Source organism: Cynocephalus volans, chromosome 6 (genome assembly GCF_027409185.1).
Source record: "Cynocephalus volans isolate mCynVol1 chromosome 6, mCynVol1.pri, whole genome shotgun sequence".
NCBI classification, from domain to species: Eukaryota; Metazoa; Chordata; class Mammalia; order Dermoptera; family Cynocephalidae; genus Cynocephalus; species Cynocephalus volans.
In genome coordinates this window covers 7,317,776-7,340,273 of record NC_084465.1, presented here as the reverse complement: position 1 = coordinate 7,340,273, position 22,498 = coordinate 7,317,776, and the positions used below count along the sequence as shown (strand labels likewise).

Here is a 22,498-nt window from a genome sequence, read left to right as displayed (position 1 = left end):
AGGAAACTAGTACCTTCTGAGCACTTTTATGAGGTCTCGAGAGTTTAGAATGTTTTGGTTTGGGGTGCAAGGCATATAGACGGGAGATTAGAACTGCTATTGCATGTAGAATTTGGAGCATGACCGTGCAAGCTGCAGTTTAGGGTGACACTGTGGGTTGAGGAGATATGTTAGATTTGGGGTGACCCAGGGTGCAGTGCAGTTTGGGGTGACAGCACTGGTGGAGGTAAAATGTGTGGGGTCTGTAGGCTGCGTCTGAGCCCAACCTCTCTCTCTCCCTCCCCACCCCAGCTGGCCAAAGTGACCATTGTGGACCACCATGCCGCCACAGCCTCCTTCATGAAGCACCTGGAGAATGAGCAGAAGGCCAGGGGGGGCTGCCCTGCCGACTGGGCCTGGATCGTGCCCCCCATCTCAGGCAGCCTCACTCCTGTCTTCCATCAAGAGATGGTCAACTATTTCCTGTCCCCTGCCTTCCGCTACCAGGTACCCACCCCGACTGCCTCCTGCCACCTGAGCTCCAAGCTAAGCAGCCCAAGGAACCTCTAACCTTTTATTTTTTTTACTCTCCACCTCCACCCCCACCCCCACCCCATTGCTTCCCTGCAGCCAGACCCCTGGAAGGGGAGTGCAGCCAAGGGCACCGGCATCGCCAGGAAGAAGACCTTTAAGGAAGTGGCCAAGTGGGTAACCTAGAAGTGTCACTCTTCCCCACACACACCCTGGGGGGACCCAGCCCCAGCAGTGGTCTGGGCCCACCACTCAGTATCCCAAGACCTTGCTGGGTTGGGGTCTGTGTCGCCGCCTGGGCAGGCCCTGCCTCCGTGCCCCTGGGATGCCCTCACGCCATGCTCCCCACAGTGCGGTGAAGATCTCTGCCTCGCTCATGGGCACGGTGATGGCAAAGCGAGTGAAGGCAACCATCCTGTACGGCTCCGAGACCGGCCGGGCCCAGAGCTACGCGCTGCAGCTGGGAAGGCTCTTCCGGAAGGCTTTCGACCCCCGGGTAGGACTGAGCCCAGAGGGGCTGGGAGCTGGAAAGATGGGGCTCTGTCAGCATCTTCTGAGGTGCCCTGGAGGACAGGAGAAATGAGGGCCCACAAGGAACCCCGGAGTCCACAGGGATTCAGGGACCCAGTCGGGCCTGAGTCCTGCCTGCCAGGAAGGCCTAGGGAAAGGAGGACAGCAGAGAGGCTGAGAATCCCCAGGACATCTGTCTCCTCTTCACCCACAGGTCCTGTGCATGGATGAGTATGACGTGGTGTCCCTGGAGCATGAGACACTGGTGTTGGTGGTGACCAGCACATTTGGGAATGGGGATCCCCCAGAGAACGGAGAGGTGAGGCCTTTCAGGCATGGGGCCATTGGGAAGGAGGTGGCCGGGGAGGAAGCCACTCACATATGGACACGCACACGCACACGCACACACATGCACACACAGGCACACACATGCACACACACCAGGAGGGAAAGTGGAGATGCGGAGGGAGTCCCCAGAGTGGAGCATGGACAAGCCATTGGGACCTGCGAGCCTGCTCAAACCACACTCCACACACACACACACACACACACACACACACACACACACACACACATGCACACACACATGCACACACACCAGGAGGGAAAGTGGAAATGCGGAGGAAGTCCCCAGAGAGGAGCATGGACAAGCCATTGGGACCTGCGAGCCTGCTCAAACCACACTCCACACACACACACACACACACACACACACACACACACACACGTTTAACTGTGTCCCCAAGTCCTTTCCATTACCAATGCAAGTTTTTAATACAAGGAAGGCAGTTCCTGGCTGGCCACAGAAGTTAGACTGCACTGGGCATTGACAAATGAGAAAAACAGGATACTCCACTTAATACACTATTTCAGCCTTTTTTCCTTCTTTTCTTAACAAAAGAGCACTGTTTAGATGCCAACATAGATAACTTCAGTTTCTCAACAAATCTTAAAAGAAACAAAACACTAGAGTACCCCCATTAAATGCCTTCTCGTTAACATTTCTCTTCCTAGCTTGAGCATCTTGGGGCTGCCCCAAACTAGATTCATTTCTGCTCCTCTTATGTGTTCCAGCTTCTGAGTGTGAAATGCCTCATGAGCACTAAATGTCCCCTTGGTACCCTAAAGCAAGCTTGAATTCTGACATATGCCTTCTCCCGCTGCCTCACTGTCCATTGCAGCCCTCATTCTGATTTGCCTTTTAAAGAAAAACAGCAGAATTATTATTATTATTTTTTTTTTTTTTTAGCATAGAGGTAGTATATACACCCATGTAACCCATGGCAGGATGTAGAACATTACCATCACCCTAGAAAGTTCCCTCATAAATTCCTCGAAGTCAGCCCCTTCCCAGTCTGTCTTCCCACCAGAAGCGACTGCTCTTATGATTTCTGCCACTGTAGATAGTTTCACCTGCCCTAGAATGTCACAGGAAGGGAAGCATATGGCATCATGGCTTCTTTCACTCGGCCTGTTTTTGAGATTCATCCACGTTGTTGCATGACTCGGTATTTTGTTCCTTTCTACTGCTGAGTAGAGTTTATTATGTGAATATTCCCAGTCTGTTTATCCATCCTCCTGCTGATGGACACTGGGGCTGGGTCCAGTTTGGGGCTATTATGAACAAAGCTGCTGTGAACTTGCTTGTATCAGGCTTTTGTAGGCTCACGTTTTCACCCTTCTCGGGTAAATGCCTATGAGTAGAATTGCTGGGTCATAGGGTAGGTGTAGGTCTAACTTTTTGTTTGTTTTTAATAAAACTGCCAAGCAGCCAGACAGATTGAACCACACCGTTAGGATAGGTGCATTTAATGTATGTTGATTTTACCTCAAATTTTGTTAAATGGAGCAAATCTAGGACTATACACCACAGAAAATGGGGTATATTCACTAAAGAGATGAACAAGAATATTTATAGCAGCATTGTTCGTAATACTGCACACTGGACTGGGTAAATAAACCGTGGTATGTTCAAACATGATACAGCAATAAGTATGATCAAATTACCACCGCGCACCATGCAGATGAATCTCAAAACATCCAAAGAGTGAAGAAGCCAGACACAGAAAGATACATACTCCAAGATTCACTTTGTATAAAGTTCAAAGACAGACAAAACTAATCCATGATGTTAGGAATCAGAAGAGTAGTTCTCTGGGGTGGGGACAGTAGTGACAGGAAGGGGCATGAATGTGACTTTAGGATGCTCGTAATGTTTTTTGATGGGATACTGATAACACAGGTACATTCAGTTTCCGAAAATCCATACAGCTGTACATTTACGATAGGTGTGTTTTCTGTTTGTCTGCTACACTTCAACAAAACATTCAAAATATGAAATTCATTTTTTGAATTCATGCTAATTATGGTGAAGGTGAACCTACAAAACCACCACCCCAATATGTATATCTACAGTTAGTATTTAGATGTTACTTCCTTCTAGGTATTTTTTTTTTCTTTTTCTTTTTTTTGGTGGTCAGCGGGTGCAGGGATCCAAACCTTGACCTTGGTGTTACAAGGCTGCGCTCTGACTGAGCTAACCAGCCAGCCCTAGAGTTTTTTTCTGCGACGATTTGTTTCATGTACAGACGGCCCCCGACTTACAACAGTTTAACTTATGAAATTTTTACTTTATGATGGTGCAAAGACAACAGGCACAACCACCTACACAACCACTCTGTTTTTCACTTTCAGCACAGAATCAATAAATTACATGATATATTCAACACTTTATTATAAAATAGGCTTTGTGTTGGATGATTTTGCCCAAGTGTCAGCTGATGCAAGTGCCTGAGCACATTGAAGGGAGGCTAGGCTAAGCTGTGGTATTCAGTCGGTTAGGTGCATTAAATGCATTTCGACCTACGATATTTTCAACTTACAATGGGTTTGTTGGGAGAGAACCCCATCGTAAGTTGAAAAGCATCTGTAGTTCTAAGCCATTTTCATGGCAGCACAAGGATGTGGTGTAGCCTTCTGGGAGGGCCACCTAAACAGTGTCTATGATGACCAGAGCACTGCAAAGAGAACTGAGATCTATGCCCCCACCTATGAAATCAGCTAAAACATTAAGGACTGGTCATCTCCACTGCTGACAGGGTGTGAAGAAAGAGCCGCCCCCACCCTACTGCTGCCAGGACAATGTGACTCTCCCAGCCAGCTTTTAAATCCTTTGATAAGCAATACCACTTCTCAGGCTTTCCCAACTGAAACAGGAAGGAGAGGAAGCATGGTGCATGAATGAGAGTGTTTGGCTGAACACTGTTCCTAGACTGCCCGGGTGTCCTTCAGTCAGAGGAAGTCATGTGTCAGGGGACACACAAGTGATGGAATACAATGTAGCCATTAAAAAGGATGAGGTGAATACTCAGTCTTGATGTTCTGACCTGGAAGGATGTCCCTGATAGGTTACTGATAAAAAGCAGACAAGCATAGTATGGTCCTATCTTTACTGTTAAAAAAAAACTACAGATATGCACATGCTACAAAGGGCACGTGAAAAAGGGCTACAAAGTTAGCACCAGTCAACAGTACGTACGTATTAGAGGGTAAGACTGGAGGAGAAATAAGGATAGTCTTTCTCTTTCATTACTTCACACACTTCTTTTCAGGTAATTTTTCAAAAAGTCAATACCTCTTTTGAATTCTTTCAAGCAAATAAAAATTAAAAGTTACAAACTAATCATAATAGTAAGGGCCAGCCCAGTACAGTTTTAAGCTTCTGTGTGCAGTGGTTTGAAATAAAACAAAGCTAACCCTAGACAAACGCTTCCCTGGCCAGAGTTTTGCGGCGGCCCTGATGGAGATGTCTGGCCCCTACAACAACTCCCCTCGGCCCGAACAGCACAAGTGAGTGGGGGAAGCATCAGGGGAGATGGGGGCAGCGAGGCATTTAGAGACCCAGAAGGAAAGGGAGTCTGAAGAGCTCTCCTCTGTGCCTCAAGTCATTTTCCCAGCAAGCTGGAGGACAGGAGGAGGCCTGGGCCCTGTCACAGCCCCAGGATGCACCACCACCACCACCACCCCCACCCCCCACCAGGACCTGCCCACTCCCAGGTGCCAGGACTCTAAGAGGCAGGGACAGTCCTGAGGTCTCCTGCAGAGAGGGAGTGCAGGTGGAGCAGGGCCCCCTGGAATGCTGGCCCTCAGCCCCTCCCAAGGGCTGGGTCTTTCAAGCCCCAAGGCAGAGATCCTGAGCCCCCTGGCCTGGGCCCCCATCTCCAGTTCCCTGTGACACCCTTGTCTTTGTCCTCTCTTGCCAGGAGTTACAAAATCCGCTTCAACAGTATCTCCTGCTCAGACCAGTTGGTGTCCTCTTGGCGCCGGAAAAGGAAGGAGTCCAGCAACACAGACAGTGCAGGGGCCCTGGGCACCCTCAGGTCTGGGCACCTTCAGGTCGGGGGCCTCACAGACGGGAGCACACGGGGCAGGCTAGCTGCCTGGGCAGGAGCAGGCTGGGATGGGGGATCCAGTGATGGCTCCTGCACCCCAGGTTCTGTGTGTTCGGACTGGGCTCCCGGGCATACCCCCACTTCTGTGCCTTTGCTCGTGCGGTGGACACACGGCTGGAGGAGCTGGGTGGGGAGCGGCTGCTGCAGCTGGGCCAGGGCGATGAGCTGTGTGGCCAGGAGGAGGCCTTCCGCGGCTGGGCCCAGGCCGCCTTCCAGGTGAGTTGCCCCAGCCCAGCCCCCGGCCCCTGTTCTGGCTCAGTCCAGCCTGGGGCACCGCCTCCTGGGCCTTCACTTTCAAGGCCCAGTGTTGAGACTGGAGGCCTCATGGCTGCCCTGACTCTGCTTGGTTCTCTGGTCCCTTCCTGGTCCTTCCAAAATCCGCCCTCCCTTCGCCACTGCACAGCCAGCCCTTCTGGACTCAGTCCTGAGTAGTGGATGACATCGCCCTATTAACCACAGGAGGTGCCCAGCCCAGGCAGAAGTGCAGCTGAAAGAGAGCAGGCAGGGCCTGGCAAGAGGGAGCCTCGTCCAGTGCAGCGCACAAAGTGGGGGCTGCAGGATGGAGGGAGAGGGAAGGGCTGAGAGAGGTTCAGACAGACGTGGGGGCTGAAGCTGAGGCCAGCACATAAGCTGTAGAAGTCAGAGGCCCGTCTGGCTTGGGGCAGTGCCTGGACTGGAAAGGTGGTCCTGGGCCAGGGCAGCATAGGGAGAGGTGGGTCCCGGGGGCTGTGAATTTTTAAACCTGGGCTTCCTCAGCGGGGCAGTGCTGCCTGTCTGGGGATTACACCTGGAGCTGACAGGGGCTCAGGGGCTATTTGGGGCAGCACCGTCCCCCAGGGTCTGGGGCTTGAGCTCAGCAGGTGTGGATGGATGTACAGCAGTGCATCTAAGGGGGCTGGGGATATGGGGAGAGCTGCCTGGTGAAGGTGGAGGGTTTGCGGTGGAGAAGAAGGTCTAGCTGGGGAGACAGATATGCCGAGATTGGGAAGAAGGGAATGGAGAGGACAAAGAATTTAGACAAAAAGAGCCACTGAAAGTTTGGAGTGGGCCGAGACTACAGCATAAAGATTTGGGAATACTACTTTAGAGGCGCAGGATCAATTACAGCATCATCAAACGAGAAGCAAGAAGACTCTGAGCTAGCTAAGGGTGGCGGCAGTGGGGACAGGAAGGAAGGGAGGGGGCCAAGGAAGGAAGGAAGAGATAGAAGACTTCGCACACACCACAAAAGAGAGATTAACAGGACTCAGCAAAGTGGGGCTCGACCAATCCCAGATGAGCCCTGGATTTCAAGCCTGGGACTGGCCGAGCAGCTGCTGGACTTGTGCCTGACCTGACCAGAAACAGGATACACACCCTCCCCCGAGAGGCCCCTCTGCCACCTGAATCCTGGGTCGTTCTCCAGGAGTATTTACTATCTGCATGCACCATACTAAGGGCTTTACATAAAGTATTCCTTTTAGTCTTCACCAGAACCCAAGGAGATGTGACAGTGGGGAAACTGAGGTATGTAAAGCGTAAGCACAGGAGTCAGATGTGACTGCAGGTCTGAATGCAGCGAAGGTGTCTGTGCATTCGCTGGGTACTCCTGTGCCAAGCACTGTGCTCCCCAAGACACGGGATTAACATTCACCACACAAGAAACTACTGGTGTGACAAATCAAGGTGTGCAGAGTCTCCGGGCCCAGTGGCCAAACCATGAAATGGGCTGGAGAACAAGGGAACTTAGCCTCAGTTTCAGCCTCATCCCCCTCCAGCCACACGGGCTGCTGACCCTGCGGGAGCAAGACTCAGGCTGCCCAGCTCCTGCAGCCCCCAGGAAGGACGGTGGCAACTCAGGCTGCACCCCCACCCTGGGCTCCTCACTAGGGCAGCTCCCTGGTGAGGAGCCACCAGGCAGAAGGGCCTGAGTCCTTTCCATTTACCCCCCAGGCCTCCTGTGAGACTTTCTGTGTGGGAAACGATGCCGAGGCCGCCGCCCGGGACGTATTCAGCCCCAAGCGCAGCTGGAAGCGCCAGAGGTACCGGCTGACGGCCCAGGCCGGGGGCCTGCAGCTACTGCCAGGTGCAGCCATGACCTCACCCTGATCCTGCTGGCTCTCGGGGGCTCAGGGGCCCAGGACCAACTCCTTCAGGGGCCAGGCCCTGTTCCCTAGCTCAGGCTCAGTCTCATTTACGACACCCCACCCAGGTCTGATCCACGTGCACAGGCGGAAGATGTTCCAGGCCACAGTCCTCTCGGTGGAAAACCTGCAAAGCAGCAAATCCACGTGAGGAAGACCCCATGCTTCCCACCTGTCCCAGCCCCCCTGCCCCAGATGTGGCACCCTCCTCCTCCACATTCTCCTATCCCCTAACCCCTCCCTGAGCCCCTGTAACAGCCTCTCTCCCCACCCCCAGCCGGGCCACAATCCTGGTGCGCCTGGACACTGGAAGCCAGGAGGGGCTGCAGTACCAGCCAGGGGACCACATAGGCATCTGCCCACCCAACCGGCCAGGCCTTGTGGAGGCACTGCTGAGCCGCGTGGAGGACCCGCCGCCACCCACGGAGCCCGTAGCTGTGGAGCAGCTGGAGAAGGGCAGCCCTGGTGAGGGGTGCAGTCTGGAGCATGACATTGAGGGCCTGCTCCATTGCCCTGGCTCCGGGACCTCCTCCAGCTTAGGACCCAGTGGGGCTGCCATCTCCCTACCCAGCTCAGCACCGCAGGGCTCGGATCTGACCTTGCTGCTGGATGGTCCACAGAACATGGTTCCTTTCCCAGAAGCCACCCACACTCACCACCAAAAGGCTGTCCCTCCCCTTGTGCGACTCCCAAAGTCTTCCCCTGCCAGTCTAGCTTGCTGTGTTGCTGGCATTAGGTGTATCTTCTGCCACATCAGTGCTGGGGTTAAGTAAGTCAGGTGGGGTTGGGGTAGGGGAGTTCAGGCCAGCCCAGTTCAGCCAAGGGCCCCAAACAAACACAGAGGCCACCTCAACAGGCCCGCACCGCTGTTCAGGGGCAGGTTCTCTATTAAAACATCATGAGGTGGGATCAGTCCTCAAAGATCAAACAACCCAGACAATGCAGCTGTGGCTGGGCCCCTTCCTCAGAGCTCCCTGTGCACCACCCCCAGGTGGCCCTCCCCCTGGCTGGGTGCGGGACCCCCGGCTGCCCCCATGCACGCTGCACCAGGCTCTCACCTTCTTCCTGGACATCACCTCCCCGCCCAGCCCTCAACTCCTTCGACTGCTCAGCACCCTGGCTGAAGAGCCCAGTGAACAGCAGGAACTGGAGGCCCTCAGCCAGGTTGGGGGCCACCCCGGGAGGGGGCAGAGGCTGGAGAGGCAGAATGAGCTGGGGAGTGGGGTGGGCAGTGGCACGAAGCCCCCATGCAAGGTCCTCCCTGGACTTTCTTCTTCTGACCAAGCTGTACAGGTGCTTTACAACCCAGCTCCTGGGCCGGCCCGTGGCTCACTTGGGAGAGTGCGGTGCTGATAACACCAAGGCCTCGGGTTTGGATCCCATATAGGGATGGCCGGTTCGCTCACTGGGTGAGCGTGGTGCTGACAACACCAAGTCAAGGGTTAAGATCCCCTTACCGGACATCTTTAAAAATAAATAAATAAATAAAACCCAGCTCCAGAGTACCTGATTCATCTGTGGATTCTTGAGGTCTTAAAGAAACGTTTGTTGGCCCGAACTGAGGAGGAGAAACCCTAAGGAGGCCCTTCTGGGGAGGGGTCAAGAAGGGAGGTCACCAGGAAGGGCCAGGGGGTTCCCAGCCCACCGCATCCCACCCCTGCCAGGACCCCCGGCGCTATGAGGAGTGGAAGTGGTTCCGATGCCCCACACTGCTGGAGGTGCTGGAGCAGTTCCCATCGGTGGCACTGCCCGCCCCCCTGCTCCTCACCCAGCTGCCCCTGCTCCAGCCCCGGTACTACTCAGTCAGCTCGGCACCCAGCGCCTACCCAGGAGAGATCCACCTCACCGTGGCTGTGTTGGCATACAGGACCCAGGGTGAGGCTGGGAGCTGGGATGGACCTGGCCACAGCAAGACCAGACAGGCCCCTTACTAGCCTCTCTCCTCCCCACTCCCTAGATGGGCTGGGCCCCCTGCACTATGGAGTCTGCTCCATGTGGCTGAGCCAACTCAAGGCTGGAGACCCCGTGCCCTGCTTCATCAGGGGGTAAGTGAGCACTGGGGGGAGGGGGGCTTCAAGAAGAGAGTGTCTGCCCAAGCAGGGGCGGGGAAGGTGCACAATGGCGGGGACAGGTGGAGGAATCAGTGGAGGCTGCATGGGGTCAGGGTGGTAGCTTTGGTGAGGAGTGTTATTGGAAGCAAAGAGGGTCTAGGTAACATCAAGGATGAGGTATCTTTTATGTCCTTTCAGAACTTTAGTTAAGCTTTGGGCCTCTCACAAATTTGGACTCAGGTCCCTGCCCTAAAACTACAGCTCCCAGAGACAGAACTCATATTAGACCAGCCGGCCCTGTTCCTTCTTCAAAGTGCAGCTTCTGTGTCCCTCTCTGTGTCCTTGGGCTCAGGCTCATGTTGGGAGGCATGGTACCCGGGAATTGTGGTCCTCAAGTCCCCGTTAAATCCAGGGAGAACTAGTTAGGGTGAAGACCACTCTTGGCCACAGTGTCACTGAGGCCTCAAAGATGGTGAAGGATCTCAGGAGACCCTCCCTCGTGCTATGTCCAGAAGTCCTGCCCCTCCAGCAGCCAGGAGCCAAAAGTCTCAGTGGAACTGAGTTCCCAGGATGTATTCAGGTTACCCAAACCCACCCAGGAGGTTAAATTACAAATAAACTGCACCAATCTACTGAATACAAACCAAATATCAATATTAAGGCTATTATTTAAAGTAAACACACTCAATGAACCCATTATGAACTGAAAATCTGTCCTCCCTCTGCCCCATATTTTCTCAGTCCCCAAAACTGAGTCATCTAAGTATTCTTCAGTAGAAATTGAACTATATTTCCTTTGGCTCAATATCCAGAAACCATAGATCAGGGAGTTTCTGACCACGAGCAGTTATTTTAACACACACTTACTTCATGCTTACTATGAACCAGACACTGTTCTAAGGACCTGATAAGTATTATAAATGAGTTCATTTATCAGTGGGACCTGGGTTCTCCTCTCCACCTGCCCAAGGTTGGTAAGAATGGGGGAGCAGGGAGCCGAGGGAGGCTGACGGAGTGTCTCTCTGGCTAGGGCTCCCTCCTTCCGGCTGCCCCCTGATCCCAGCCTGCCCTGCATCCTGGTGGGCCCCGGCACTGGCATCGCCCCCTTCCGGGGCTTCTGGCAGGAGCGACTGCACGACATTGACAGCAAAGGTGAGGTTGGGGGCTAAGGGACTGCTGGAAGGCAGGAAGGAGTCACACAATCTAGGGACAAAGGGATGAGGCCAGAAGGCAGGAACCAGGTAGGAAAGAGAGGGCCAGAAAGTGGGGTCACAAATGGGAAAAGCAGCTCATTAGACCAAGGGGAGGGAGGGCCTAGAGGCGAGGGCCAGGCCTGTCTGTCCGGCCTCCTGGTGCCTGGCACACAGTAGGTGTTGAATTTGGTGAAGAACAGAGGAAAATGGAAGTTTGCAACGGATAGGGACTCAGAGGACAGAAGAAATGCCCCAGGTGGATTCTGGACTGTGCCAGAGGTCACTGAGGTGTGTCCAAGGACTAAGGAAGCTACAGGGCATTCAGATTGGGCATGGGGCGCCCAGGGTAGTTGGTCAGTCAAAAGAAAGGGGTGTGACTGAGAGGAAGGCTGAAAGTGCAGGAGCTCAAGGTGTGGGAGGACAGGGGGCTGGAGCAGGGAAGGGGACTGCAATGTTCCACAAGTCAAAGAGCATGGAATTCTGCGGGGAGGCCCCACATTCCAGAGCAGCTCTACCACTTCATGTGAGCTTCGGTTTCTGTCTCTGGAAATCAGGAGTATGGCAGGGTCTCTCAAAGCATCCTGCACTCTCCTAGAAGCCAAAGAGCCAAGATAGCGGTGCTTCAGCCCCAAAAGCTGGGCTGTCAGCCTGGGCGAGGGTGGCAGTGGGGAGGCGTCAGGAAGGCTTCGCTAAGGCTGCATCCCAGGGGAGGGAGCCCTCCCAAGACCCAGAGTCCCTTGCAGGGCTGCAGCCCGCCCCCATGACTTTGGTGTTCGGCTGCCGATGCTCTCAACTCGACCATCTCTACCGCGACGAGGTGCAGCACGCCCAGCAGCGCGGAGTGTTTGGCCGTGTCCTCACCGCCTTCTCCAGGGAACCGGACAGTCCCAAGGTGCGGGAACCTGAGGGCACGTAGGTCACCTTAAGATAGGGAAAGGGGGCCGAGCCCGTGGCGCACTTGGTAGGGTGCTGCGCTGGGAGCGCGGCGACACTCCCGCCGCGGGTTCGGATCCTATATAGGACTGACCGGTGCACTCACTGGCTGAGTGCCGGTCACGAAAAAACGACAAAAAAAAAAAAAAAAAAAAAAGATAGGGAAAGGGAAGGAGTTGTGTTCGCCAGCAGTGTGCAGCCCCCACTCTCCGCCCAGCCCCTCCACGGCCACTCACAGAGCGCTCAGCCACCCGCCCCCACTCGGCCCCACCCAAGCCCCGCCCTGCCGGCCCCCGGTCCCTCTAGTCCCTACCCCAGGGCACGTGGCCCCGGCAGTCCCCGGAGTTTTCACAACCAGGGCCCGCCCAGCGCCCCTAACCCACCTCCCCTCAGACCTACGTGCAGGACATCCTGAGGACTGAGCTGGCTGCTGAGGTGCACCGTGTGCTGTGCCTCGAGCGGGGCCACATGTTTGTCTGCGGTGATGTCACCATGGCAACCAGCGTCCTGCAGACGGTCCAGCGAATCCTGGCGACCGAGGGTGACATGGAGCTGGACGAGGCCGGCGACTTCATCGGCGTGCTGCGGGTGCGGAGGGGCGGGGCGGGGGGGGGGGCCGAGGGGGGGGGGGCCCCAGCCAGGGTCGTGCCGGGTTCCTGCTGGGATCTCTGACTCGGGCTCTGACCCGCTGAGCTCTTTCCGGCAGGATCAGCAACGCTACCACGAGGACATTTTCGGGCTCACGCTGCGCACCCAGGAGGTGACAAGCCGCATACGCACCCAGAGCTTTTCCCTGCAGGAGCGGCAGCTGCGGGGCGCAGTGCCCTGGGCGTTCGACCCCCCTGGCCCAGACCCCTCCAACCCCTGAGAGCTCTCTGGCTTATGCACTCCAGCCCCCGGAGACAGCTGGAGACAGCGGCTGCCACACTTCAGTCGGCCTGACCAGAACCAACAGCTCTCCCTTCCCTCTCAAGGTGCCTTCCAGTGTCTGTCCGGAGGCTGCAGAAATTCAGCCTTATTCCCCCAGGAATAAGCAAATATCTGTCTCTCCAGGACCGTTTCCACTAGCCTGGGTCTGCGTAAATCTGGAAGGCCTCTCCCAGCCGTGGTATTCCAGGGCTGACTGCTACCCACTTCATGGTCTTCATGAATTTTAGATTCCCCTCACCTCCCTCAGGAGTATCTTATCCTTAAGGCCCAATCTCTAAATCATTCAAATATTTATTATTGAAGATTTACCATAAGAGGCTGTGCCAGATGTTATGAGATACTGAGATGCCTAATCCAGCCTCTGTCGATTACAATTGTAAAATGACAAGTTTCCTCTTTTAATTTGTGTAGATGTTGGGGGGTGGGTAATTCTTTGACAGGGAGGCCTACACACTCCATCTAAGCCAGCACTCTGAAAGCATGGTGTCCAGCCAGTCGAGGCAGCTCTCCAGTGGTTCCCTTGCTCTTGATGGAGAAAGCAGGTGCAGCCCTCAGCTGCCAGGAGTGGAGATGCCAGAGACTATGTCACAAAGATGCACAACACAGCCATGAGCAATCTTTACAGCTTGTCTCATACAGGTTGAGGGGCACACCCACTTCCTCAGGCATCATGCTGGTGCTGAGGCACAAAACATCAGCCTCTCTAAAGTCTTTCCTCTCTCAAGTTCCACCCCCACCCTGCGAGTCCCATGGGAACCTGAAGGACAGGCCAGCCTGACCAACCCATTGCCTCTTTGTTTCCTTTACGTTTAGCTTGGCCTCCGCCTCGGCCCTTGCCCTCCACCTTGAGGATACTCAGGGACTTCTTCCCAGGCAACCGCTCCAAGATAGCTAGGTGAGGGGGGTGTCCCCTTATCCCCTCCGTGTGGGGACCATCTCTAGGCCTCGTTTCCAGAGGCCATCGGCATCTCCTCTCCTACCCTTTCTCTGTTCTCCAGGGCGAGTTCCTCATTGAGCCCCAGGTCCTGCCCAACTAAAGCATCCTTGGCCTGTTGTTTGTGGGGGCCTCTAAAGATGGCTCAGTGTCCTTCCACTCCACCCCATCCATCTCCTGTGGCTGGAAAAGCCAGGGAACCTGGGGAAGGAGAAGACTCTTTGCAAGCAGTCCAGGGGTCTAGGTTCTAGAGACTACCCCCATCACCCCAAATTGCCACCACTGTTCCCATCCCTCCATGTCTGGCTCCAAACCAATTTCCTACTCACTGGTGCCCCCCTCCCCCAAAGTAGGCAGTACTGACCCTGAAAAGTCCTCTCAGTCAGTGCTAAGGGCCTGGCCAGTATCCTTCTGAGTGTCTGTGGTGTCCTGAAACCCTCCAGGGAACAGATTCCGGGTCCTCTGGGTTCCCCACTGCTGTCTGGGGCTGGAGGCAGGACTGGAGCCTGATGACAAAAGCCATCAGCTGAGCAGAGCCATGATGCCCACAGCGCACCCAGGATCTGTCCTCTGTACGCCCCACCCTCCTCACCATCACTTGACCAGGATGGCTTCTCCTCATTAGGCGAGGGCGTCTGCGAGGGGCTGGACCAGGGCCTGGACAGGGAGGAAGCTGAAGCCTCCCCCCATGGTTCCTGCTGCTGCTGCTGGTGAAGCTACATGGGAGGGAAGAGGAATGAGGGGCTCCTTCCTGTCCCTGAGGACAAGGACAAGCCCCTGGGCCAGGAGCAGAGAGATTTTAAACCTCCTCTTGCAGCTCCTGTTAGGTACTACTTCAGACTCTAGCCCTCTCCTCGGTCTCCGTTTTGTTCACCTGCTTGCTCCCTACATTTCTCTGTCACCATGCCTCTACTCACCTGGTGCAGGTAGATGGCATGAAGACTCATCTCAGCAGAAGCAAGCTCTGGGAGCTGGGCCAGCTTCTGGCCCCCAGTGCATCCTGGGGACACACAGCTGGAATACAGGATGCAGCAGATCAAAAGGCATGCCCTAGTCCCTCCCCTGCCCCAGCACCCCTCAGGAGGGCAAGGCTGGATTTCCGCCCCCCAAATCCCCTTCAGTGCCCAGTTCCTTCCTCCTGGAAGATCAGCCCCTCCCACCACGCCCCTGTATCTCAGGCCTCCATGGCTCACCAGGGGTCCTGGGCAATGCGGGAAATGGAGGCAAGGAGGCTGGCTGTGGCAGCAGCTGGACAGGGGGCTGTGGGGCTCAGGTCCCTCGGTGGCAGGAGGGGATGCACCAAGAGGTTGGCCAAGAAGGTCTCCGGCTGGGAGTCAGAGAAGAGGGAAGCTGAAGAGGAGGTCATAGGGAGGACAGAAAGGGAGGGAGAAGGAAGGGGTGGTCTCAGGAAGGCAGGAGAGCAGGCAGGATGAGGGGCAGGTTAACAGGAAAGGTGAGGCTAGAGGGGAAGAGAGAGAGGAGGAGTCAAGGGTGGTGAGGGCAGAAGGGCAGGCCACGTCTAGGACTCACCAGAGGCGAGGTGGAGGTGCTGAGCACCCCTGGGGTCGGGGGGCTGCGAGCAGAGGTGGCGCCCCAGGCAGCTGCATCTTGTTGTACACGTCCACGAAGGTGCCCAAGGAACTTAGAGCTGTGCCCTGGGGGGCGCCATTGCGGATGTGCCAGGGAGAAGCGCATCAGAGAGAGCTCAGTCTTTCCATCCTCTGCACGCTGAGACAGTGAGGCCTCCGTCTGTCCCTCCGAGAGCCACTGCGAGCAACGACAGTCCTTCAGGTGCTGTGGACACTGGGCCTCATGGGGGTAGGCGGAACTGCCCCATTTTCCACGTTAAAGAAACAGAGGCAAGGACAGAGACTCATTCAAGATTACCCAAAAATACAGCAGCAAAGCAGCCCCTGGGTCTAGACCCAGCTCGGAGACAGGGACAGGCCTCAGTACTTTGCCCACCTGTGCAGACTGGGTCCCCACGGTGATCCCCTGCTGGCTTTGGTCAGGAGGCCAGTCCTAACTCAGCCCCACCCTCTGACCACCCCATTTCTTGGCCTCTCCAGTGTCTTTGATCCCATTTACTGACATTACTATGTGCTAGCAACTCCACTGAGAGCTCTACAGACATCACCTTATGTCATCCTCACAACAAGCCTGTGCGTTGGCTACCATCATTGTCCTCGTCCAATAGATGAGAACACTAGGACACAGGGAAGTGATGTGACTTGTTCAGGGTCACAGGTGGCAAGTGATGGAGCTGGGGGTGGAACCCAGACCTGCTTTGCGTGAAGCAAGCGAACTCCTACCCAGCACGACCCCGCACAGCCAGGGAAGGGGTCCAACCTGAGGATGGCCGTGGCGCTTCACATCCATAAGGGCAAAAGAACAGATGTCCCCAACCCCAGCCACATCCACAGTGAAGTGATGAAAAAAGTCAATAATCTCCAGGGCACGAGGGCGAAACCAGAAGATGAGAAACAGCGGGGTGAGGAGCGGGGACAGGAGCTCCTCCAGGAGGGAGACCTGTGGAAGCAGGGGTGAGGCTGAGCAAGGTTTGCAGGGGGGGCCCACACTAGTGATCAGGGCAAAGGAGCCTCCCAGGACACTCGCCAGGGCAGGAAGCCTCCACCCAACCCAGTTACTCCCTAAAGCTCCCGGGATAGCCAGCCCTACGCCCTCTCCCAGACAGACCACCCACCCCTCTGCACCGCTCCCTACCCCCACCCCCGGGGCCGCGACTCTCACCGCTCGGTACTGCAACAGCTGCGCCATCTGCCGGTAAGCGCTGGTCCTGCCGCCGGGGCCAGGCTCCTCCGGGAGGTAGTGCATGTGGGCCAGGGCCGCCTGCAGCAGGAGCTGCGGGGCACGACCCTGGCACTGCTCTTCGGGAATGAAAGACCTGGAGGGCAGGATCCCGGGTGGGAAAGGGTCCTGCGGTTAGGAGGTCGTGTGATGCAGGGCTGGGAGGCGCTGGCGGTGGGAGAGGTAAGAATTCGCAGGGCGGGAGGGGGGAGCTTCACTCAGCCCAGGTCAGAGAAACGGACACACCCTCCCACCCCACGTCCCCGGGCATATGCTGTCGCACCTGGCCACGGTGGCCGTGACCCCGAGCGCGGTCATGGCGGTGAGCACGTGCTCCACGGCGAGCACGTCCTCGTCGTAGACCGTGAGCACTAGCAGCGCGGCGAAGAGCGCGCCGGCGAAGAAGACGAGCTGGCGGGCCAGCAGCGCGCGCAGAGGCGCGGGGGGCGCGGCCGCGCGCAGGAAGGCGGCGGCGGGCCGGTAGGCGCGGGCCAGGCGCGCGCGCAGCTCATGCGGCAGCTCGTTGAAGTGGCGCAGCTGCAGGCGCGCCAGGCGGGACCAGCGGCGCGCCCCCAGCGCGCCCGGCTCGCGCCTCAGCAGCTCCACGTGGCTGTAGAAGGCGTGCAGCACCTGCCAGGCCAGCACCAGCGGGCTCAGCGCCAGGTTCACGGCGGCCAGCAGCAGCACCGTGCGCCCCCAGCGCGCGGCCAGGGCGCCCCGCTGGTCGCTGCGCTTGTAGGCGTCGGGTAGCTCCCAGCCCCCGCGGAAGAGTGAGAAGGGGCCGCGGAAGAGGAGCAGGTCGATGTTGAGCGCCAGGCCGCGGCTGAGGAAGGCCGCACCGCCTCCCCAGGGCAGCGGGCAGCGGGCCGGCAGCAGCCCCTTGTTGGCCAGCGCTACCTGGTAGTTGGTGTAGCGCAGGATGCGGTGGTGGACATCCAGCTCCGTCAGGGGCCGCGGCTGCACACACAGCCCCCCGCTCCTCTGCAGCGCCAGGAGGCGGGACTGCACCTCTGACCAGGGCACCGAGCTGAGCTCCTCCTAAAGGGAGGGGCACCGGTGAGCGCCAGTGACCCTGATTCCTCTCGCAGTGATGGCCAAGCTGCACACCCCCAAATGGGCTGCCTAAAAACTGCCACATACTCCACTGATGGAGTTTGAATGTGTTGTTTCCCCAAAACTCATTTGGAAATTTGATCTCCAATGTGGCAGTGTTGGAGACTGATTGAGTCATGGGGGCCGATCCCTCATGAATGGATTAATGCTCTCCCTGGGAGAGGGGGAGTAATGAGTGAGTTCTCGCTCTATTAGTTCCCGTGAGAGCTCGTTGTTTATAGCCTCTGGCACCTCCTCTCTCTCTCTTGCTTCCTCCCCCCTTGTGATCTGCTTGTGCCCATCGGCTGCCTGCCACTTTCCACCATGAATAGAAGCAGCTTGGGGCCCATGCCAGATGCAGCTGTCCCAGAATCGTAAGCCAAATAAACCTCTTTCCTTTATAAATTACCCAGTCTCAGGTATTTCTGTTATAGCAACACGAAACGGATTAATACACTCACCATGACCAAAGCTACGTGCCACTTTCTGTCCTCCCCTAATCCTGTCACTAACCCAGGCCCTTCCTACTTCTTTCCACTGTCTCCTGAATTGCTGTTCCTCATCATCCCTGCCAGTCATGTGGCCATTAGTCATGTTCTTCTTAGTGATGCCTCTTTAGTAAACTCTTTTTCAGGTGTAGGACCTGGCTTCTCAAGAGCAGGCTTTTCTGAAGCCCCCTCAGTTGCACACATAAAAGACAGAATGGAGGGCAGCTCATGAGGGAATCTCTCCTCCCTGTTTCCAGTATGCCCACCAGCTCTGGGTCAGAACCCTCATCTTCTGCCTGGGCATGCTTTGAGACCTCCAGCCCCACCCCTCTCCAAGCCACCTTGTGCTCTATCCCCAGATTAGCCTCCCCAGCTCCTGGCTGTGTCCATGTCTGGGGGTGAGGGTGCTGTCAGATCTCTTTTGGAGGGCTGCGAACCTCATTTTAGCCCAGTTTCACCCAGCTTCCCCAGTCCAGATTAGTCAAGTCCCTCCGGGCCAGCCTCTCCAGTTCATCCCAGAGTCTCCCCTTCCCCTGGAAGGAATGGGAGAGGAGGGGAAAGACGGGAGGTGGAGAGAGAAAGGGTCAGCAACCTCCTGGGGAGCACAGTCAGACTCCCGCTCTCCCGTCTCTGCGTGGCTGGCCCCCTGACTCCTCCCTGCTCTGTGCCCGGTGATCCCCTGCTCACGGGCCTTCTAGAACCTCTCCCCTGGCTGTGCAGGAGAACTGTGCAAAAGGCTCTGTACTTCTAAGGGGAGCAAGGGAAGCCTGAGAAGATACTTTTCATCCCAGCAAGATGAAAAACCAATGAACCCTGAAAATCCTTCTGTATGTACTTACCTAAAAATACTAGGGGAAGTACAACCAGTATTACTTTAACTGAATGGCTGAACTCAAAGGCTGCAGAAGGTAACCTCTGAGCTGTGCCTTAAAGAAAGAACTTAGGAACATAGCAGGAAGGAGCAGGAGCAGGATGGGGAGGAAAGAAAGGGCAGAGCGTGACCAGAGGACAGTGCTGAGGCCAGCGCAGTAGCTCCCTGCAATGGGGGGCTCGGTGTGAGGCCAGTAGGTCCATCTCCACACTGCATCCTACAGACGCTCATTGCTTCCCCCACCGTCCTCACCGGTGCTCAGGAGGCCCTCCCCACTTCTGTCCTGTCCTTCCAAGCCCAGCCCAAATTCCTTCTGCTCTGGAAAGCCAGATGACAGCCTTTCCTCTAAATACCCATTATTTTCATCACAATCAGATGACTATAAGTCATCCCATATGACCCATCTAAATAAACAAAGCTGCATTAGGGTAGGACCATGCTTTCTAGCAGTGGTGCCCCACTGCCATTCTTCCGGGCCAGGGGCAGGTGTCCATCAGGGCTCGCTCTTTCTGCACTCCTGCCATCTGTATAGCCCACTCCTCTCTGCTTGCCCTGTCATGACACCCCTCCCCACAGACACGCCTGCCCAGCTCACCGGGGGGATGTGCAGTGCGTCCCTGTAGAACACTTTGATGTCCCAGTAGCTGAAGAGGTTGCAGACGGAGCGAAGCAGCTGGAACAGCCAGAAACCTGCAGCCAGGACCAGGAGGAAGACCAGCAGGGGGCTGGAGCGAATCCTGTATGGGGTTGGAGAGGCAGTGGTGGAGAAAGGTGGGAGCCCAAGAGAGAGGGAGACCAGGCTTCAGAAGCAGTGGAAAACAGGGAGAGAGGGAAGCCAGCCAGAGCAGCAGTTCTCAAAGTGAGGTCCAGGGAAGGGGTCCCCGAAGAGGCCCTCACAAGTGTCAGCAAAGTCAAAACTTATTTCAAATAATACTAATGCTTTCTGCTGTTTTAATTCTCATGTTCTCATGAGTGTGCATTGAAGTTATCCAGAGGCCATAAGATTCATGAAGATGTCATATTGCACTGATAGCTGATGGAATGTGTGCTTGTGCATTCTTTGGTTTTAAAGTTGTTCTCGGCATTAATTTCTAACAAGATAAATATAGATATGACTTTCATAAACAAAAGCTCTTTGAAGTTCTCAGCTAATTTTAACTGTATTTTGGTCCTGAGACCAAAAGCCTTGAGAACCTCTGATGTAGACCAAGGGAGGAAGGAAGGGGGGGTCCTGTCTCCTCTCCCTGCATGTGTGCCTCACCCCCAGGGCCCCACCAGGCTGTCACTCACCTGTCGGCACACTGGGCCGAGGGTAGGACAGCATCCGACAAGGTCACTTTGCTGTGGAAGGGCCCAGGTCTTGTACGGTTATTTGGCTGGTTGGCGAAGAGAACGTTATAATCCACACATCGAAGGAGGAAGGTTGTGAAGGTGACGATGAAAATGAACTGTCTGGGGTTGGGGGGTGCAGGGATGCAGCAGTGATCAGCCCTGAGGTCCACACAGGCTCCTGCCCCAGCCCCAGACAAGCCCAGCTAGCCCTCCCACCCCTTCTGAGCCCTTCCCCGGGCTGCTGGGAAGGTTGCATGGACCAGAAGCAGCTAACGCTATTAAGGAAGCAGGAGAGGACAGGCCCACGGGTCCAGAGGACAGCGGTCCAGGTCTGGGATAAGCATCTCACCCCAGCTGGAAGACATCCTCCAGCAGGATACAGGCAAAGCCATTCCGCTGGTGGTAGCCATAGATGTGGCAGGTGTGTCAAGAAATAAGCCTGAGGCATGATGGGCCTTTCCTGAGGATGCCTCCCTCTCTCCTCCCAACAAGTCCCCCAACCCACGACACCCTTGCAGTCTCCCTGCCAATAACCGCGCCACCTCTGCTAGGCTGAGTACAAAGGATATCTTGGTGAAGAAGCTGTCCAGGTTCTGGATGTGATGCCAGGAGCCTGGGCACAGAAGGGAGAGTGTCGGAACTTGGCGCTCTCACTTGAGCCATCAGTTCTCCATGCCCTCGACCTGCTGCCAGAGGCCCAGCCTGGAGTAAGCCCTGGAACTCCTAGCCCCTGCCAACTGACTCCCAACACCACCCCCACACATATACACACTCACCCAGGAGCCCTTCAGGCACATGAAGCAGGGGTTGCTGCTCTTCCCCATGGAGGGGTGAGTCTTGGGACCCCTCAGGGTCACAGTCTTCCAGCCGCTCATAATCCTGCTCGGGGATCAGAGGGCCTATCCGCAGCCCAGGAGGGTCCTGGGGGCATCGGCGTGAGGGAGGGGGAGTCACCGAGGCCAGGGGTGGGGTGGAGTGGGATCCCCAGGAGGGGGAATCAGAGGTGGGTGTTGTTGTGGGCCGTGCCTGTGTTCGGAGGGTGGCTGGCGTGGGGAGGGCACTATGGCTAGACTGAGATGCTCCTGCCCCCTGCAGCACTGGGCAGGGGGGCCCCAGGGCAGAAGGGAAAGATAAGGAGGGGGAGCTTCTGGTGTGAGGAGCAGAGGACAGAGAGAAGATGGAGATCCTCCCGCCCCCAGGTCCCCGGCACGGAGGAGGAGGAAGAGGCGGCAGTGGCGTGGGGAGGAGGGGCACGGATCCTGGCCCCAGGTCTCCCCACCGCCCCAGCCGCCCCCTGCCTCCCCCCCAGCCCATTCGGCTCACCATTGGGCTGTGGCTTCTCCAGAAGGTTGGAAAGATGGGAGCTGTTGCTGTTTCCACAGAGGTCTGTGGAGCTGAGCTGGGACTTCAACAAGAACAATGACAATAACAACACTAGGTGACTCAGGCCAGGCAGGCCTTAGGCGTCCCAGCTCGGAGTCACCTGTCTGATCACTCACACCCCTGACAGGGCAACCTGGGGCCAAACCTCCCAGGGCCCGTGGGAGTGGCATCAGTTTAAGAGGGAGGGACACATTGAGACAAAAGGAGATACCTATTGTCTCCATCTTCGGAACTTGAGTGAATTAAAGATAAAGAGAAGAGATTGACAGGCAAATAAAAACAAAAAGCAAAACCCTATTAAAGGGTTGCAGAATATTGGGCCCAAGATGTTAAGTCTTTCATTTCTTAAAATCTTACCCCTATCCCTCCACACAAACACACAGCGATCAATAGAGAAATGCTTTAAGGCCAAAAAGGAAAGAAAAAGAAAAGGCTGCACGTTTCTTTCGTCTAAGGGTGCTGAGGAAGGGAAGAGGGGACAATGCCTGACTTTGGAGCCAGGTTGGGGTAAAGTGAGCAAAGGAGGGAAGTGAAGAAAGGAAAGGCAGCTATTTTGGATTTGAAACGTGGTTTGGGAGCTTAAACTAGAAAAGTCACGTTCCTTGACAGTTCCACCATGTTTATTTCCTTACCCTCTTGAACCCTGACACCCCCTCTCCTCCAGAGATTCTAGTTTCTGGGGCCTCCTGAGAACCATCAGGGCTGAACTGGCACAGGAGGGCAGCTGGGGGTTCAGGATTTGGAAGGATTATTTGGGTACCTGAGTTGAGTTCCTTGTTGTTGCTTCAACAAGGAGGAGGAGACCAGGGCAGCTGGTGTGGTGGCTTGCCCAACGCCATTCTTGAGGCCCTGAATCACCAGGTTTCCTACGGAAGCCCATTCCTGAGGT

General features: G+C 55.9%; 2 protein-coding genes across 8 annotated transcripts in view; one reads left to right on the top strand and one right to left on the bottom strand.

The window, feature by feature from the left end:
* The window catches only part of NOS3 (nitric oxide synthase 3), an 18,935-nt gene extending 5,880 nt beyond the window's left edge, over positions 1-13,055 (top strand). The window contains exons 10-26 of one of the 3 annotated variants that reach the window (XM_063100132.1): positions 292-486; positions 610-683; positions 862-1,006; positions 1,235-1,339; positions 4,802-4,869; positions 5,283-5,399; positions 5,513-5,687; positions 7,404-7,536; positions 7,663-7,741; positions 7,872-8,059; positions 8,586-8,758; positions 9,259-9,469; positions 9,552-9,639; positions 10,676-10,797; positions 11,582-11,730; positions 12,165-12,359; positions 12,478-13,055. In XM_063100132.1, the coding sequence (XP_062956202.1) occupies positions 292-486; positions 610-683; positions 862-1,006; positions 1,235-1,339; positions 4,802-4,869; positions 5,283-5,399; positions 5,513-5,687; positions 7,404-7,536; positions 7,663-7,741; positions 7,872-8,059; positions 8,586-8,758; positions 9,259-9,469; positions 9,552-9,639; positions 10,676-10,797; positions 11,582-11,730; positions 12,165-12,359; positions 12,478-12,639 (2,379 nt within the window). In that variant the 3' untranslated portion in view covers positions 12,640-13,055. Of the gene's footprint in view, positions 1-291; positions 487-609; positions 684-861; positions 1,007-1,234; positions 1,340-4,801; positions 4,870-5,282; positions 5,400-5,512; positions 5,713-7,403; positions 7,537-7,662; positions 7,742-7,871; positions 8,060-8,585; positions 8,759-9,258; positions 9,470-9,551; positions 9,640-10,675; positions 10,798-11,581; positions 11,731-12,164; positions 12,360-12,477 lie in introns of those variants that run through there. The other 2 variants (XR_010023865.1, XM_063100133.1) reach the window with 2 other exon arrangements.
* ATG9B (autophagy related 9B) lies at positions 10,077-22,498 on the bottom strand. 5 transcript variants are annotated; one of them, XM_063100139.1, is made up of 17 exons: positions 22,370-22,498; positions 21,550-21,631; positions 21,003-21,147; positions 20,796-20,912; positions 20,576-20,640; positions 20,185-20,342; positions 19,490-19,631; positions 16,727-17,481; positions 16,387-16,540; positions 15,985-16,164; positions 15,166-15,402; positions 14,829-14,962; positions 14,553-14,649; positions 14,228-14,351; positions 14,000-14,141; positions 12,171-13,836; positions 10,077-11,740 (listed from the first exon to the last, which is right to left on the bottom strand). In XM_063100139.1, the coding sequence occupies exons 2-15, from the start codon at positions 21,550-21,552 to the stop codon at positions 14,014-14,016; spliced, it is 2,439 nt and encodes an 812-aa protein (XP_062956209.1). In that variant the 5' UTR covers positions 21,553-21,631; positions 22,370-22,498; the 3' UTR covers positions 10,077-11,740; positions 12,171-13,836; positions 14,000-14,013. The 5 variants fall into 5 exon arrangements, with proteins under 5 accessions (XP_062956209.1, XP_062956205.1, XP_062956208.1 ...); XM_063100135.1 differs by having other exon boundaries at positions 21,003-21,631; XM_063100138.1 differs by lacking the exon at positions 22,370-22,498 and having other exon boundaries at positions 20,185-20,270; positions 21,003-21,829.

Bases quoted from the DNA above. Each gene is read 5' to 3' on its own strand.
- ATG9B (XM_063100135.1), bottom strand. From the start codon at position 21,552: ATGGTGAGCCGAATGGGCTGGGGGGGAGGCAGGGGGCGGCTGGGGCGG. The intron at 15,403-15,984 runs GTTGGACCCCTT...CGTTGCTCGCAG, and splicing joins AGCGCCACGGCCATCCTCAG to TGGCTCTCGGAGGGACAGAC. The intron at 14,142-14,227 runs GTGAGGAGGGTG...TTTTGTCATCAG, and splicing joins GCCATCCTGGTCAAGTGATG to GCTCCAGTCCTGCCTCCAGC.